The sequence below is a fragment of the Callorhinchus milii genome, unplaced genomic scaffold, assembly GCF_018977255.1.
Source record: "Callorhinchus milii isolate IMCB2004 unplaced genomic scaffold, IMCB_Cmil_1.0 Scaffold19, whole genome shotgun sequence".
NCBI lineage: Eukaryota > Metazoa > Chordata > Chondrichthyes > Chimaeriformes > Callorhinchidae > Callorhinchus > Callorhinchus milii.
In genome coordinates this window covers 10,615,729-10,630,295 of record NW_024704760.1, presented here as the reverse complement: position 1 = coordinate 10,630,295, position 14,567 = coordinate 10,615,729, and the positions used below count along the sequence as shown (strand labels likewise).

At 44.3% G+C, this 14,567-nt stretch overlaps 1 protein-coding gene across 1 annotated transcript in view; it reads left to right on the top strand.

Annotated features, from left to right (window-relative positions):
- The window catches only part of LOC103186079 (synaptotagmin-6), a 74,045-nt gene extending 59,726 nt beyond the window's left edge, over positions 1-14,319 (top strand). The window contains exons 6-8 of the mRNA XM_042342260.1: positions 5,511-5,682; positions 6,785-6,914; positions 12,430-14,319. Coding sequence (XP_042198194.1) covers positions 5,511-5,682; positions 6,785-6,914; positions 12,430-12,501 — 374 coding nt within the window. The 3' untranslated portion in view covers positions 12,502-14,319. The remainder of the gene's footprint in view (positions 1-5,510; positions 5,683-6,784; positions 6,915-12,429) is intronic.
- The last annotated feature ends 248 nt before the right edge of the window (positions 14,320-14,567 follow it).

The following is a 14,567-nucleotide window of genomic DNA, read 5'->3' as shown; positions in this document are numbered from 1 at the left end:
CACACTGAGCCAGACTGAAACACACTGAGCCGGGCTGTCACACACACTGAGCCGGGCTGTCACACACTGAGCCGGGCTGTCACACACTGAGCCAGACTGACACACACTGAGCCGGGCTGTCACACACTGAGCCAGACTGACACACACTGAGCCAGACTGACACACACTGAGCCGGGCTGTCACACACACTGAGCCGGGCTGTCACACACACTGAGCCGGGCTGTCACACACACTGAGCCAGACTGACACACACTGAGCCGGGCTGTCACACACTGAGCCGGGCTGTCACACACTGAGCCAGACTGAAACACACTGAGCCGGGCTGTCACACACACTGAGCCGGGCTGTCACACACTGAGCCGGGCTGACACACACTGAGCCAGACTGACACACACTGAGCCAGACTGACACACACTGAGCCAGACTGACACACACTGAGCCAGACTGACACACACTGAGCCGGGCTGTCACACACACTGAGCTGGGCTGTCACACACTGAGCCAGACTGAAACACACTGAGCCGGGCTGTCACACACTGAGCCAGACTGAAACACACTGAGCCGGGCTGTCACACACTGAGCCGGGCTGTCACACACTGAGCCAGACTGACACACACTGAGCCGGGCTGTCACACACTGAGCCAGACTGAAACACACTGAGCCGGGCTGTCACACACTGAGCCAGACTGACACACACTGAGCCAGACTGACACACACACTGAGCCAGACTGACACACACTGAGCCAGACTGACACACACACTGAGCCGGGCTGTCACACACTGAGCCAGACTGACACACACTGAGCCGGGCTGTCACACACTGAGCCGGGCTGTCACACACTGAGCCAGACTGAAACACACTGAGCTGGGCTGTCACAATAGGGAGTTTAAGAGAAACTTTTTTACGAAGAGGACAGTGAGAATGTAGAACTCACTGCCGGAAACTGTGGTTAACGCAAAAATGCACAGTGATTTAAGAGAAACTTGCTGCAGACATGAGGGACTAGTGAATAGAAAGGGTAGGAGAGGGCAATAGGAGAGGGGTTAGGAGGGCTTATGTGGAGTATAAACAGCAGCACACATTAGTTGGGCTGATGACCTGTTTGATAGAACCTACATGGAAGCCACTTGGTCCATAACTCTGTGTAAGTACAAGCCGTGAGTGTTAACCTTCAGTGATCTCTGAGATGGGATTGAAGGCCTGCCAGGGTAAATAGACTAGAAGTTGCTGTCTGGATTATTTACACTATTATTAAGTGTAACTGAGATAAGAAAGGATGGTAGAAGTCGATTCGATAGCAGCTTTTAAAAGAGAAATTGATAACTATTTGGGGAGGACGTTTGCAGGGCTACAGGGAGAGCCCGGGGGAGTGGGATTGATTTGCATAGCTCTTTTCAAAGACACGAAGGGCCAAGTGGCCTCCTTCTGTGCTGTATGATTCTATGAAGAGAAGGATCAGACCCATTGCTCTGTCGCAAGAATTTCAATCACTTCCTCCCATCAGATGGCGGGGATAGAATCTCACTTCAATGTTCCCGAGTTTCAATTTCTGCTGAAATAAAATAAACCTTGAAACGAAAGGACGTTTCCTCTTCATCCAAAAGAAGATTGTGTTTTTTTTATATCAGACGATCTCTCCAGATCAATGAACATATTAAAATAATGGAAACAATTGCGATGATTTGAAACAAGAATCTGAAAATTTCCCAAGGGGGTAAAGTCTGCAATGGCCAATCGACTTAAAATCTCTCCAGCTGTAACTGGGGGTGGATACAAGAAATGTGACGTGCAATATCATAATAATAATCCTTGTATTTGATATAGCGCCTTATTACATCGTTGAGACGTCTCAAAACACTTCATAGAATTATATGCTGTGAAGTGGAGCGACTTGTGTATTTTGTGGGCGAAACGAAACACGGCAGCCAATTGTGCACCGCAGTGTCCCACAAACAGCCGTGATTTGAGTGACCAAATTGGGCGGAATGTTAAAAGTTAACAGCTAACTTTTTGCCCGGTCAGATCAGGCCCAGGGCAGTGACAGTGACACAGATACAACCTAGAGTCAACAGAGATCCTAAAGGTAAATTAAAATCGCTCTGGTCTCAGGGACGCACATAATGCAAGTGTTAGGACCCTGAGAGGAACACAGCACTGTCTTGACCAGGAGCACCACCTGCTGGTCTTCCTTAAATCATTTTAGGAACGCTTTATGGAATGCCACAAATGTTACCCTTGTAACACAAAGTGTCACTGCACTATTTGCAAAACTTACTGCTTGCTTTAGGTTTGCACTAATGGAGGTTAGGTTAATGGGTATGGAGGTGCCTGGGACAACATTGTTGTCTTCTTGAATATGCCAATCAGATGCTTTTTTTCGCTTGTGGTTCAATCTTAATAATCCTTTGGTTTGATATAGCGCCTTATCACATCGCCGAGATGCTTCAGAACGCTTCACAGTATTTACTGTCAAGTGCAGTGACTTTTGTAGGCCAGCGCGAGACATTGCTGTGCATTAATTAGGAAGCTAATTATTGCACAGCAATGTCCCTTCAGAAGGGTCGTGGACCTGAAATGTTGACTCACTTTCCTTTCTCCATAGATGCCGCCTGACCTGCTGAGTGTTCCCAGTGACTTCTGTTTTTGTTTATGAAGTGATTGATCCATTTTAACTGGGGTTTAGGCTTGTTGGCCAGGACTCCCTTTTCTTTTCAATTAGCGCTATAGCATCTTTAAGATCCACCTGAACAGGCAGACAGGATCTCAGTTTAAAATCTCATCTGAAGGGCGGACAATGCCGAGCTCCCCATCACTGCACTGGAGCATTATTCTAGACCTAGATTGTGAGTTAAGTTATCAATGGCAAGCTATGTGGGTTTAGCTGGTTAGAGTCCAGCAGCAGTTACCCCAACATACACTCTGGGGTCCCCAAGCCTTGGCTCTAATACTTTCCAGAATCAGGTAAACTGATGTGTCCCTCCAGGGAGAGAGAGCGCATTCCATTCCAACAATCTATCTCTGGGATTTCCATGTGCAGGTGGAATGTATGGAATTCTCGGTTTGGTTTGGATTACCTTTAGGTGATGGGTTTCCGCATGTGACGTCCTGTAGTTTAGTGATTGGAGCACTCCCCTCTCAAGCAAGAGACCTGGGTTTGATTCCCGGGCAGGGCAAAACATGGGACAAGTTTCCTTACTCTACATGCCTCTGTTTGCTTAGCGGTATGTAGGAACTTGGTTGTTAGTCGATTGGCCGATCGCTTTTCCGGGGGTAATAATCTATTCAACAAAATTAAATAATAATAATTCGGTCACTCCACTTAATCCACAACTGTTTGTGCGACGCTGCTATGTACAATTGGCTGCCATGTTTCACCCAAAAAATATACGGTCAATTCACTTTACAGTATATGCCTTCATTATATCCAGGCTCGACTATGCCAATGCCCTGCTTGTCGGCTTTCACAACTCTTCCCTCTCCATCTCTCAGAGGATCAAGTTCAAAATTGTCGTCCTCACCAGATTGTGAGTGAGTGTCAATTTAACACATATATTGAATCAAACACAAGTGAAAATCAGCTGCAAACTGTTGGGATCTGGCATCAAATTGGATTCCGGTATTCACACAGGGGTAATTACATTTTATAGACAGGTTGTAATCCTCTGGGAATAATCTGCATTTCAATTTGCTGAACTGACAGTGATCCTTTGCTTGTGTAAAACAAGGGAAGACAGGAGGCAATGACTTCAAATCTCGTCCCAGATTTAAAATTACATTTTTCTCAATTGCTTTACAATAAAAATAATATAATAATAATCCTTACATTTGATATAACAATAATCCTTGCATTTGATATAGCACCTTATCACGTTATCGCGATGTCTCAAAGCACTTCGCAGGATATACTGTAAAGTGAATTGACTGTATATTTTGTGAGCAAAATTAATAATAAATTAATAGAAAAGCGAAAGAGATGGAGAAAATAGATGAGTGAAGGAACATAGGAACATAGGAATGTAGCCGTTTTTAGCACAGGTCCCATTCCTCCCATCAGTCCATACCACAGCTCCCTTGATCATCACCTTTTATTATTAACCCATCTTGTCGAGGTGACAGATATTCTGTGTGTTATAATAATAATAATACTTGCATTTGATATAGCACTTTTCACGTCTTCTCGACGTCTCAAAGCGCTTCACAGAATATACAGTAAGGTGAATTGACTGTATTTTTGTGGGCGAAATGCGGCAGCCAATTGCACACAGCAGCGTCCCACAAACAGTCGTGGATTGAAGTGACCAATTTATTATTGTTTTTGTTCTTGAGGGATTATTATTAGGCTCTGTGTGGAGTAAGGAAACTTGCCCAAGGTTCCGCCCTCTGCCTGGAATTGAACCCAGGTCTCTTGCTTGTGAGGCAAGTGCTCTAACCACTGAGCTACAGGACTCCACAAAGTCCTGTGTTAGACAGGACGTAGACACCTTTCACAGACAGCATGGTAACTGTTTTTATAATAATCTTTGCATTTGATGCAGTGCCTTATCACATCAAAGAACGATACACTGTAAAGTGCCTGTGTTTTTATAGGTGAAACCAGCCACCAATTTGCACACGGCAACGTCCCCACAAACAGCCATGAGGTGAATGACCAATTTTATCTGGGGGATTATTTTCCAGCACAATGGGAGAGAGAAACACCCTTCTCTTTTTGAATAGAGCCACGGGATCTTAACATCCACTTGATCAGGCTCAGGCGAGACCTTGGTTTTAATGTCTCATCTGAAGGACGCCACCTCCAACAATGCAGAGCTCTCCCCAGCACTGCACTGCAGTGTCAGCCCAGACTGTTCGATTGAAGGTCTGAAACGTGTAAAGAAAAATCACTGGGCTAAGAGATCCTCTTGGTGTAAAGAGGAGCAAGGAAGCTCCTTTAGAAGTTAATTTAAACTGTATCGATGGTGCATAGATCGTGCTGTTATTGCTGTTTATTCTGTGTGTCCGCCTGCAGTTTAACTTTCTCACCCGCACCAAACTTCGTACACCGATACCCCCAGTCCTTGCCAAACTCCTCTGGCTCCTGTCACAGAGCGGATCCACTTCAAGATCCTCACTCTAGTGTTTAAATCCCTCCATTTCTTGACCACCCCCCCCCCTCCACCCCATCTCTCTAAACTCCTCTCTCCCCAGTACCCGCTGCCTCTGCTCTATTGGGTCTGGCCTTCTCTGCGTCTAGAAATCCCCCACTCAACCATCGGCAGCCGTGCCTTCAGCCATTACGCCCTGAAGCTTTGGAACTGCCTCCCTCAATCCCTTGGCCTCGCCCTCTCCTTCCCCATCTTCAGATCGCACATGAAGACCTTCCTTTTCGACCGCGCCTATGGTCACCTTCCCCCTCCCCCTGGCTCGGCCTTGGGATCCACCATTGTTAAGCGCTCTGAGACTCCACCCAGCGTGGAGGGCGTAAACATAAGTTGTTGTTGCTGTCTAACACAGCTGATTTCTCTTCTAGATCCGTACGTGAAGGTCTCGTTGCTGTGCGAAGGGCGAAGATTAAAAAAGAAGAAAACAACAATAAAGAAAAACACACTGAATCCAACTTACAACGAGGCGATTATCTTCGACATTCCCCCAGAGAACATGGATCAAGTCAGCCTCCTGGTCTCCGTCATGGATTACGATCGGTGAGTCTAACGCCTAGAGTCTAACAAAAGGAGTATAGCGCCTTGGGACATCCTCCCGATCTGCAAGGCGCTATACAAGTGTAATTTGTGTTCATTTGTTGTTGAGTCAGACTCTGTGTATGTCCAGAGCCTTGGGGCACAGGTTGGCACCAGTCTGGCACGGATAAGAAGATCAATATTTGTGTTTGATGCAGTGGCTGTAACATCTCATAAGTTGTGGAGCGATTCCTATGTAGGCAGCAGTTGATTTTGAACAAGCAAGGATTGACAAGGGAGAAGAGAAACATAGACAGAGGGGGGAGCATCTGTCACAGTCAGTCTGCTGTGACCACAACACCACCTGGGCCATCTCTCCTCTGGCACATTTTTGGTAAAACATGTCTCTCTAGAATTAGTCAACAGCCACCTAAATGACCACCAAAGTCGAGGCCAAGCTTAAAACTGGAAACCCCTGTTTTTTATTTGGTTTGCTTTTTAAAACCCAAGGAACAATCTTATTGATTATCAAGGGATTGTCTATTATAACATCTAATTGTACTTCACAGGGAACTGCTGTGGAGAGTATTCGTAGAAATAATTTGCGCACAAATTGTCAGCCAGGACATCGGGAGAGAGAAACTCCCTTCTCTTTTCGAATACTGTTGCGGGTTCTTTAACGTCCATCGGGACAGGTACTGAGTTAAGGGTCTGATCCACAGAGGACGGTACCTCCAACATTGAACAGCATCCACCCAGCATTGCACTGGAGAGTCAGGCTGTGAACACAAAGTCCCTATTATAATAATGATAATAATAATCCTTGCATTTGATACAGCAACTTATCACGTCATCGAGACGTCTCAAAGCGCTGCACAAGAATACTGTAAAGTGTGTATTGTTGTGGATTTAAACCCACAATCTTGTGAGCCGGAGACAAAATTGTTAGAAACTGAGCCGGGCTAACACTTTAAACTGTTGTCCTTCAATTGTCGGTAATCTCCCGGTGGTGTGACCCTGTGTCCTGTGGCTGGGGCTGATTGCGATGGGCTTCAGTGCTGGCTGGCATCTATCCCATTGTTTGCTGGGGAGAGGCTTTAACAAGTATCTTTTCCTCCCCACTCAGTGTTGGCCACAATGAGATCATCGGAGTCTGTCGGGTGGGCATCACGGCCGATGGCTTGGGGCGAGACCACTGGAACGAGATGCTGGCGTACCCACGCAAACCAATAGCTCACTGGCATGCCCTTGTGGAGGTAAGCTCTCACTGAGACCCTGGCAGTGAAGTGGAGGCACCTGGGGCTCTCTGCCACCATCTTCAAGCTCACAGTCTGGGCTGACACTACCGTTCAGTGCAGTGCTGAGGGAGCACTGTTTTGTCAGAGGTGTCGTGGTTTGAATGACATGTTAAGCTGAGTTCCAGTCTGTCTGTTCAGGTGGATGTTCAAGATCCCATGCCACGCTCCACTGCAGTGCTGAGGGAGCTCCACATTGTTGGAGACACAGTCCTTCAGATGAAATGTTAAACCCCTGGGTTCGATTCTCGGGCAGGGGGATCATTGGGAAACTTTCCTTACTCCACATGCCTCTATTTACCTAGCAGTCAGTAGGAACACAGTTGTTACTCATAAGAACATAAGAACATAAGAAATGCTAGCCGAGAAAAGACCAAGGTCCATCTAGTTTGCCTTCCTGGCGGTCGCATGCATATATGTCCCATTTACCTATGTACTGTATCCCATAATGTTATTTCCTAAACAAAAACTATCTAATCTGTGTTTGAAACAATCAACACTTCCTGATTCAACCGTGTCCCTGGGGAGTCTGTTCCACAGGTTCACTACAACAACAACAAGATTACATTTGTATAGCGCCTTTCACGTCACCTTTCACTATTCATCCAACTGAAATAGTGTTTGCATAGATTCATTCTGAATTTATCCCCTTCAATCGCAGGCCGTGTCTTCCGGTTTTACTCTTCTGGACAAGTTGAAACAGCCTGTCATGATCTATATTGTTTTGCCCCTTTAATATACTTAAATTCATTAATCATGTTGCCTCTCAACCTTCTCTTTTCCAATGTGAACATGACCAATTTACTTAGTCGCTCTTCATAGACAAGTCCTTCCAATCCCAAAATCGTTGCCCTCCTCTGTATCTTCTCGATTTCTCCAATATCCTTTTTGTACTGTGGTGGCCAGAACTGTACACAGTATGGTCTCACAAATGATTTATACAGTGGCAGGATGACCCCACTATTTTGGCTGCTATTGATATTTTGATATATCTGGTTTGCTTTACTCACTGTCAGAGAACATTGTTGGGAGAACTTCAATGTGTTGTCAATCAGGACCCCCAGGTCCTTACCATTTTTCATACATATTATTTTCCTTCCGTTCAAATAATACTTTCCAGGATTTTTTGCTTCCATGTGAAGTACTTTACATTGCTCCACATTGAATTTCATCTGCCCAATTCCCAAGTATGTTCAAATCCTCCTGTAACCTATCTTGTTCAGCTTCGCAATCTACCACCTTCATTACCTTGGTGTCATCTGCAAACTTAGCCACTGTGCTTGTGACTCCTAGTTCCAGATCATTTATAAAAACTCCACTGGTAACATTTTCCCAGTCTGATGACATTCCCTGTACCACCACCCTCTGGGTTCTTCAGTAAACAAGTTATGTATCCATTGTAATATACCTCCACTGATTCTCGCTTTCTTTACTTTCACTAACAGCCTCTCAAGAGGAACTGTATCAAAGGCATCACTGAAATCCAGATATACAACATTCACAGCCTTTTCCTTGTCAACATCCGTCACAGAAAACCAGTAAATTAGATTGGCAAGACCTTCCCTTCATGAACCCGTATTGGGTATCTTTTATGATTTTATTTCTGTCCAGATGCTCCATGATTTTATCCTTAATAAGAGTTTCCATAATTTTACCCACAATGGATGTCAAACTTACTGGTCTGTAGTTTCCTGGGTTACTTGTGTTACCTTTTTTAAAAATAGGAGTCAGATCTGCCTTTCTCCAATCCCTCAGCACCTCTCCAGTATTCAGTTATTTTAAAAGATTTTTGCCAGCGTTTCTGCAACTTCCTCCCTTGCTCGCCCCACTATTGGCATGTGGGCCTTCTGCCACTCTGCACCCACGCTCTGGAACTTCATCCCACAGTCCCTCCCTCTCGCCCCCTCCCTCACCACCTTCAAGACCCACCTCAAGACCATCTTCTTCGACCGTGCTTTCGATCCCCCTGCTCCCCCCTGCCCTCCACCCTCCCCCACCCCGATCCCCATTTTGGGTCCGTAACTCTGTCTATCCAGCACCTTGGGACATCCTCCCGATGTGAAAGGCGCTATACAAATGTAATTTTGTTGTTGTTCTTGTTGTTGTTGTTATTTCCTTAAGGTTCCTCCGATGCAATTTATCTGGCCCCTGAGATTTATTTACCTTAAGTTTACACAGCTGTTTGGCAGCAATGCTGGTAGTGATATGAATAGTGTCGCAACTTTTCTCTGCGACATCCTTGAGTTTTCTTTCCAGATCAGATAGGTTACCTGTCTCCTCCTTGGTAAAGGCTGATGCAAAAAGTTTATTTAGTACTATTGCAGCCTGTGCAGCATTATTTGTCATGTTGAACCCACCTTCAGTGCCACATTTCATTGCTTGTTTTACTTCTCTTAATGTAACCGAAAAACTTTTTGTTATTAGGCCCTCACACCTTTTGCCATGTTCAATTTAAAGCTTTTCTGATCCTTTTGTAGTCCTAGTCCTGGCATACCTTCTTATTTCCGTATTGAGTCCGACTTATTTCCGTGCTATTTTTCTTCATGGCCTTAAATGCTTTTTTTCTCCTCGATTGGTGGATCTAAGGGTAATAAGCCCTTCAAAAGAAAATTTGGTCACTCAATTCACACACTGTTTTGTGCTGCATTTCGCCCACAAAATATACAGTCAATTCACTTTACAGTATATTCTGTGAAATGCTTTGAGACGTCTCAAAGATATGGTAAGGCGCTATATCAAATACAAGGATTATTATTATTGTTAAACCGAGGTCTGTTCAAGTGCACATTAAAAATTCCATACTACTATTTGAAAAGAGAAGGAAGTTTCTCCCAATGTCCTGGTCGACAATCCCCATAGAGAATTGCTCATGGCAGATTGTGGGACATTGCTGTGCGCAAATTGGTTGCCACGTTTGCCCATAGAATACCTATTGCACTTTTACAGTAAAATCCTGTGAAGGGTCTGAGACATCTTGAGGATGTGGTAATGTGCTGTATCAGATGCAAGGATTATTACATTTTCCCCTCTGAGTAAAGAAAAACATCCTGGTTTCTGTTCTGAAATCATAAGCCCATGACGTAGTGTCAGTGGAAGCTCAAGAGATTAAAGCGAGAGGTGTGGATTCTGGGAGCTGAGCGATACAATTTCAAAATTATGAGGGTTTTTGATAGAGTAGATGGGGAGAAACTGTTTCCTTCGGCAGGTGGGTCGGTAACCAGGAGACATTGATTCAAGACAATTGGCAAAAGCACCAGGGGAGAGATGAGGAGTTGTCATGGTCTGGAATGCACTGTCTGAAAAGGTGATGGAAGCATATTCAACAACAACTTTCAAAAGGGAATTGGATAGGTACTTGAAGAGGAACAATTTGCAATAATATGAGGAAGAGCTGGGTGAGTGGGACCGATTGGGTAGCTCTTCCAAAGAGCCTGAACAGGCACAATTTTCTGAATAGCCTCCTTTTGTTCTGTAATATTCTATGATTCTGTGTTTCAGTGGCTGAGATCTGAGAACACATTGACAGGTGCTGGCCCCAATCAGAAGGTCAGCTTATGATCAATATTTATTTTCAGTTATTAGATTGGGGATGTTGATGGGTATATTTTCAATGAATATTTGATTTGTATTGTTTCCCTCCAGAGGATTCCCCAGGGTTAGAGAAATGATTAGCCAAGCTGTGCTTCTTCAGCCTCAGAGGGTTCTTATACAAACTTCTATGTAAGATTGAGGAAAGTAAATTCAAATACTTGCAAATACAGTGAGGCAGCAGGAGAAGAGTACATGGGTTTGGGGCTGTTTTAGTACTGACACCAGGAAGTTTTTCTTTACTCAGAGGGTAATTAACGACTGGAACACGGTTACCAGGAAGGATTGTTGAGGCCACGACACTGAGACACATTTAAGAAGCAACTTGATGCTGTGATGGGTGACAGGATTGTGGCTGTTCTGGAGGGATGAGATCAGATGAGCTGAAGGGTCTTCTTCAAATTGGACTTGGGATTAGGGAGTACAATTTCCAAGTTTGCAGATAATGCTAAGCGAGGAAAAGTAGTAAATGGTGAGGAGGATAGTAGCAAACTGCAAGGGGACATAGACAGACTGGTAAAATGGGCAGATGTGTGGCAGATGAGGTTTAATGTGAAGAAATGCAAAGTGATGCATTTTGGAAGGAAGAATGAGGAGAGGCAATATAAACTGATGGTACAATCTTACAGGGGGTGAAGGAACAGGGAGACCTGGGGATTCATATAAGCAAATCTTTGAAGGTGGTAGGACAGGTTGTTAAAGCTGTTAAAAAAAAACATACGGGATACTAGGCTTTATAAGTAAGGGCATAGAATATAAAAGTCAGGAAGTTATGATGAACCTTTATAAAACACTGGTTAGGCCTCATTTAGAGACTGTGTTCAGTTCTGGGCCCCACACTTTAGGAAGGATGTCAAGGCATTGGAGAGAGTGCAAAGGAGATTTACCAGGTTGGTACCAGGAATTAGGGATTTCAGTTATGAGGAGAGGCGAGAGAAGCAAGGATTATTCTCCTTGGAGTGGAGAAGGTTAAGGGGAAACTTAATAGAAGTTTTCAAAGTTATGAGGGGATTCGATAGGGTGAACAAGGAGAAACTATTTCCACTGGCGGGAGGTTCGGTAACCCGAGGACACTGATCTAAAATAGAAACAGAGGGGAGGTGAGGAGAAATGTTTTCACACAATGAGTTGTTTGGATCTGGAATGCATTGCCTGAAAGGCTGGTGGAAGCCAATTCAATAACAACATTTAAGAGAGAAGTAGATAATTATTTGGGGAGGACAAGTTTGCAGAGCTATGGGGAGAGAGCGGGGAAGTGGGACTAATTTGGATAGCTCTTATCAAAGAGCTGGCACAAGCACGATGGGCCGAATGGCTTCCTTCTGTTCTGTATAATACTATGATTCTATGATTCATCTATGAAGCGATCTTGTGGATCTTATGAATAAACAATGTCAAAATTAATGAATTTCCCACAATTCTGACCTGAATGGATCCATGGGCTGAAGCAATGTTGAGCTTTCCATTCTTAATAGTTAAAATTCCTTTTAAATTTCTCCACGGTCTCGGCCCACCGTAAATCTGCCACCTACTCAAATCCCTACCAACCCAGCCACTCCCACCGCTCAGGGGGCATGGCCTGCTTTGTGTTCCCCATCTCCCCCACAATCGGCCATTCAGCCCCCGCTCTCTGGAGACATCCTGGAGTCCCTCCCACTTGCTCCCTCCCTCACTTCGTTCAAGGACCATCTCAAGACTTTCCTCACTGACCGTGTTTTTGATCATCCTTACCCTTCTCTCCCCCCTAGAATGATTATCAAGCCAGGACTGTCAAGCAGCTTGGGATGTCCTGTCAGTGTGAAAGGCATCATGTAAATGTAAATTTTTGGGATTGTAACTGTTTCAGAGTGAATTGAAAATTTTAATTTCCTCTTACATTTTTTTCCAGTGGCAAGGACGCACAGCGAGCTTTGACAGCCAGGGCTCCTGTCCATCTCCGAAGCCCCCTCCAACGCCATGATCCCCTCCCACCGGAAGCTCTGCGGACCACTCTGCGTCCTTTACATATTGTAAAGTCAGTCGTTCAGTCCACTCCCACACAGGAGGGAGGAACACAAGTTTACTCATAGCCCAAACGGGGACTCGTAGCAGGCCCGGAGTTTTTCTACCACTTCACAGATAGAAAACAGCAAATCTGAACTCTGGGCTGGCATGTGCAATAGGTTGTCACGGAGATAGCCCGCAGGTGTAAATATGGGGAGTAGTAAAAGGGGTCACTTTGTTCTGAACTTTTGGGGGTGGATCACTTTGTTCAATCGGTAATGTGTGAAATGTGACCTGTTTCCCTCATGTCAGTAGGTAGATCAATTTGGGTAAATATCAAGCCGATGTCAGGAGCCGGTGGTTAAATGTGACGCTTTTCTTTGTTGTCATCTCTGCTCCTTCAAAGGCCCGAGGAACATCTCTCATTCAATCAGGGCTCAACGTTCACATTAGTCCAGTCACTTACCAAAATATGAGGCGAGTTACTAAATTCTGAATGTTCATGAGCATTCTTTTTTAAGACGAAAACATTTGTGAAAATGTTATTTGCCACAGTAGATAATACTGTCTCTTTTTTGTGTATATGGTCAAAACATCCCTTACCGTGCAGTGAGCTGAGCAGAGCAGAACATTCTTGGGCTTCTGGTTTGAATGGCTGGGTTGCCTGATTGTCTAACATTGGAGTTGTCTTCCTAATCCAAGCAGATTGAATCTCAAACCTGTTTTTACACCTCAAAGCTCACTACAAGTGTGAGGAACACCAATACAGAGCATATTCAGTGGCTTATTTAATGCTCTCTCCTGTTGAGAATTCTTCCTTTCTCTATTTGCTCATACCCATTTCCGTGTTCCATGTTTCCTCTCTCGGGGATGAAAGACTGGATGGACTTCTACAAGTCCCAGTTGTGATGTATTGTTTCCGTGTGACAAATCAATGTGAGATATGTCTCTCCAGGGTAGGGCAGATCCAGTTTGGTTTCCAATTTGCCTTGTCCTGTCCATTGAGGATACAATGCTCCATGGTAAAAACAGATAATAATAATATTTTTTGGTCAGGCAAATGCAGAAACATATCACCATGCTCAAGAGTATCTAAACTGAGGGTTCCATGTATGCAACATCCACATGGGACTTCCTGTGTGTCACTTCCTCTTACCTAATTCCAGGGAGTATTAGGTGCACAAAAGACCTCAAATTCCACCTGGTCTCAGGCCGCAAGGCATTGCAGAATTGTAGAAAAAATCTCAAATTCAGTGTTAATTAGGAAGATTTTTCTGTGTCTAAATTTGGACTCAATTTAAGAATTGTAAGATTCAATTAGGCTGAGATTCCATTCATGGAAACAGATTTAGTACAGGGAAATCTCATTAGCAGCAAAAGGCCCTATGCCTAACCCCAGCCGGAACTTCAGCCCAATGGTTATACAAGCGAAGACTTGGGGGAGAGGGAGGGGAAATTTGGGTTTAAAGTGTATTTATTTTGGAAACTGAATTGTTTTTATTCATGGCTCAAACATAAGACTAGCTTCCAATCTATCATCCTTTCCCATCCACAGATCAAGTTCTTATCTATAAAGTACCTTTTACCCAGGATTTTCATGTATTAACTAACATGAGTGTGATGTTTCTTTTCGTGCCTGCCGACACTTTTGGAATACACATTTGGTGTATTTATGACAAACAATTCTGAATTTTGTACTGAAGCACTGACTGTATTTGTAACATGAATGTTTTTGGGGGTCGATCTGTATTTTAAATGAGTTGAATAAAAGTGTTTAGTTCTTCGGATAAATCTTCCCCAGAAATCAAATGTTATCTTTTTTCAGTTGACCCATGTGTGTTGTCATTTTTATATATATTTTAGTGTTCAGCCTGCTTAAGCACTCTGAGATACTACCCTGCATGAAAGGTGCTATATAAATGCAAGTTGCTGCTCTTGCTTCACATTGCATTTTGCCCCCACTCTCTGGAACTACAGCCCTTTGACTAGTCAAGGTCCTCCTGAAGACCTTCCTCTTTGACTGTGCTTTCAGCCACCATTGCC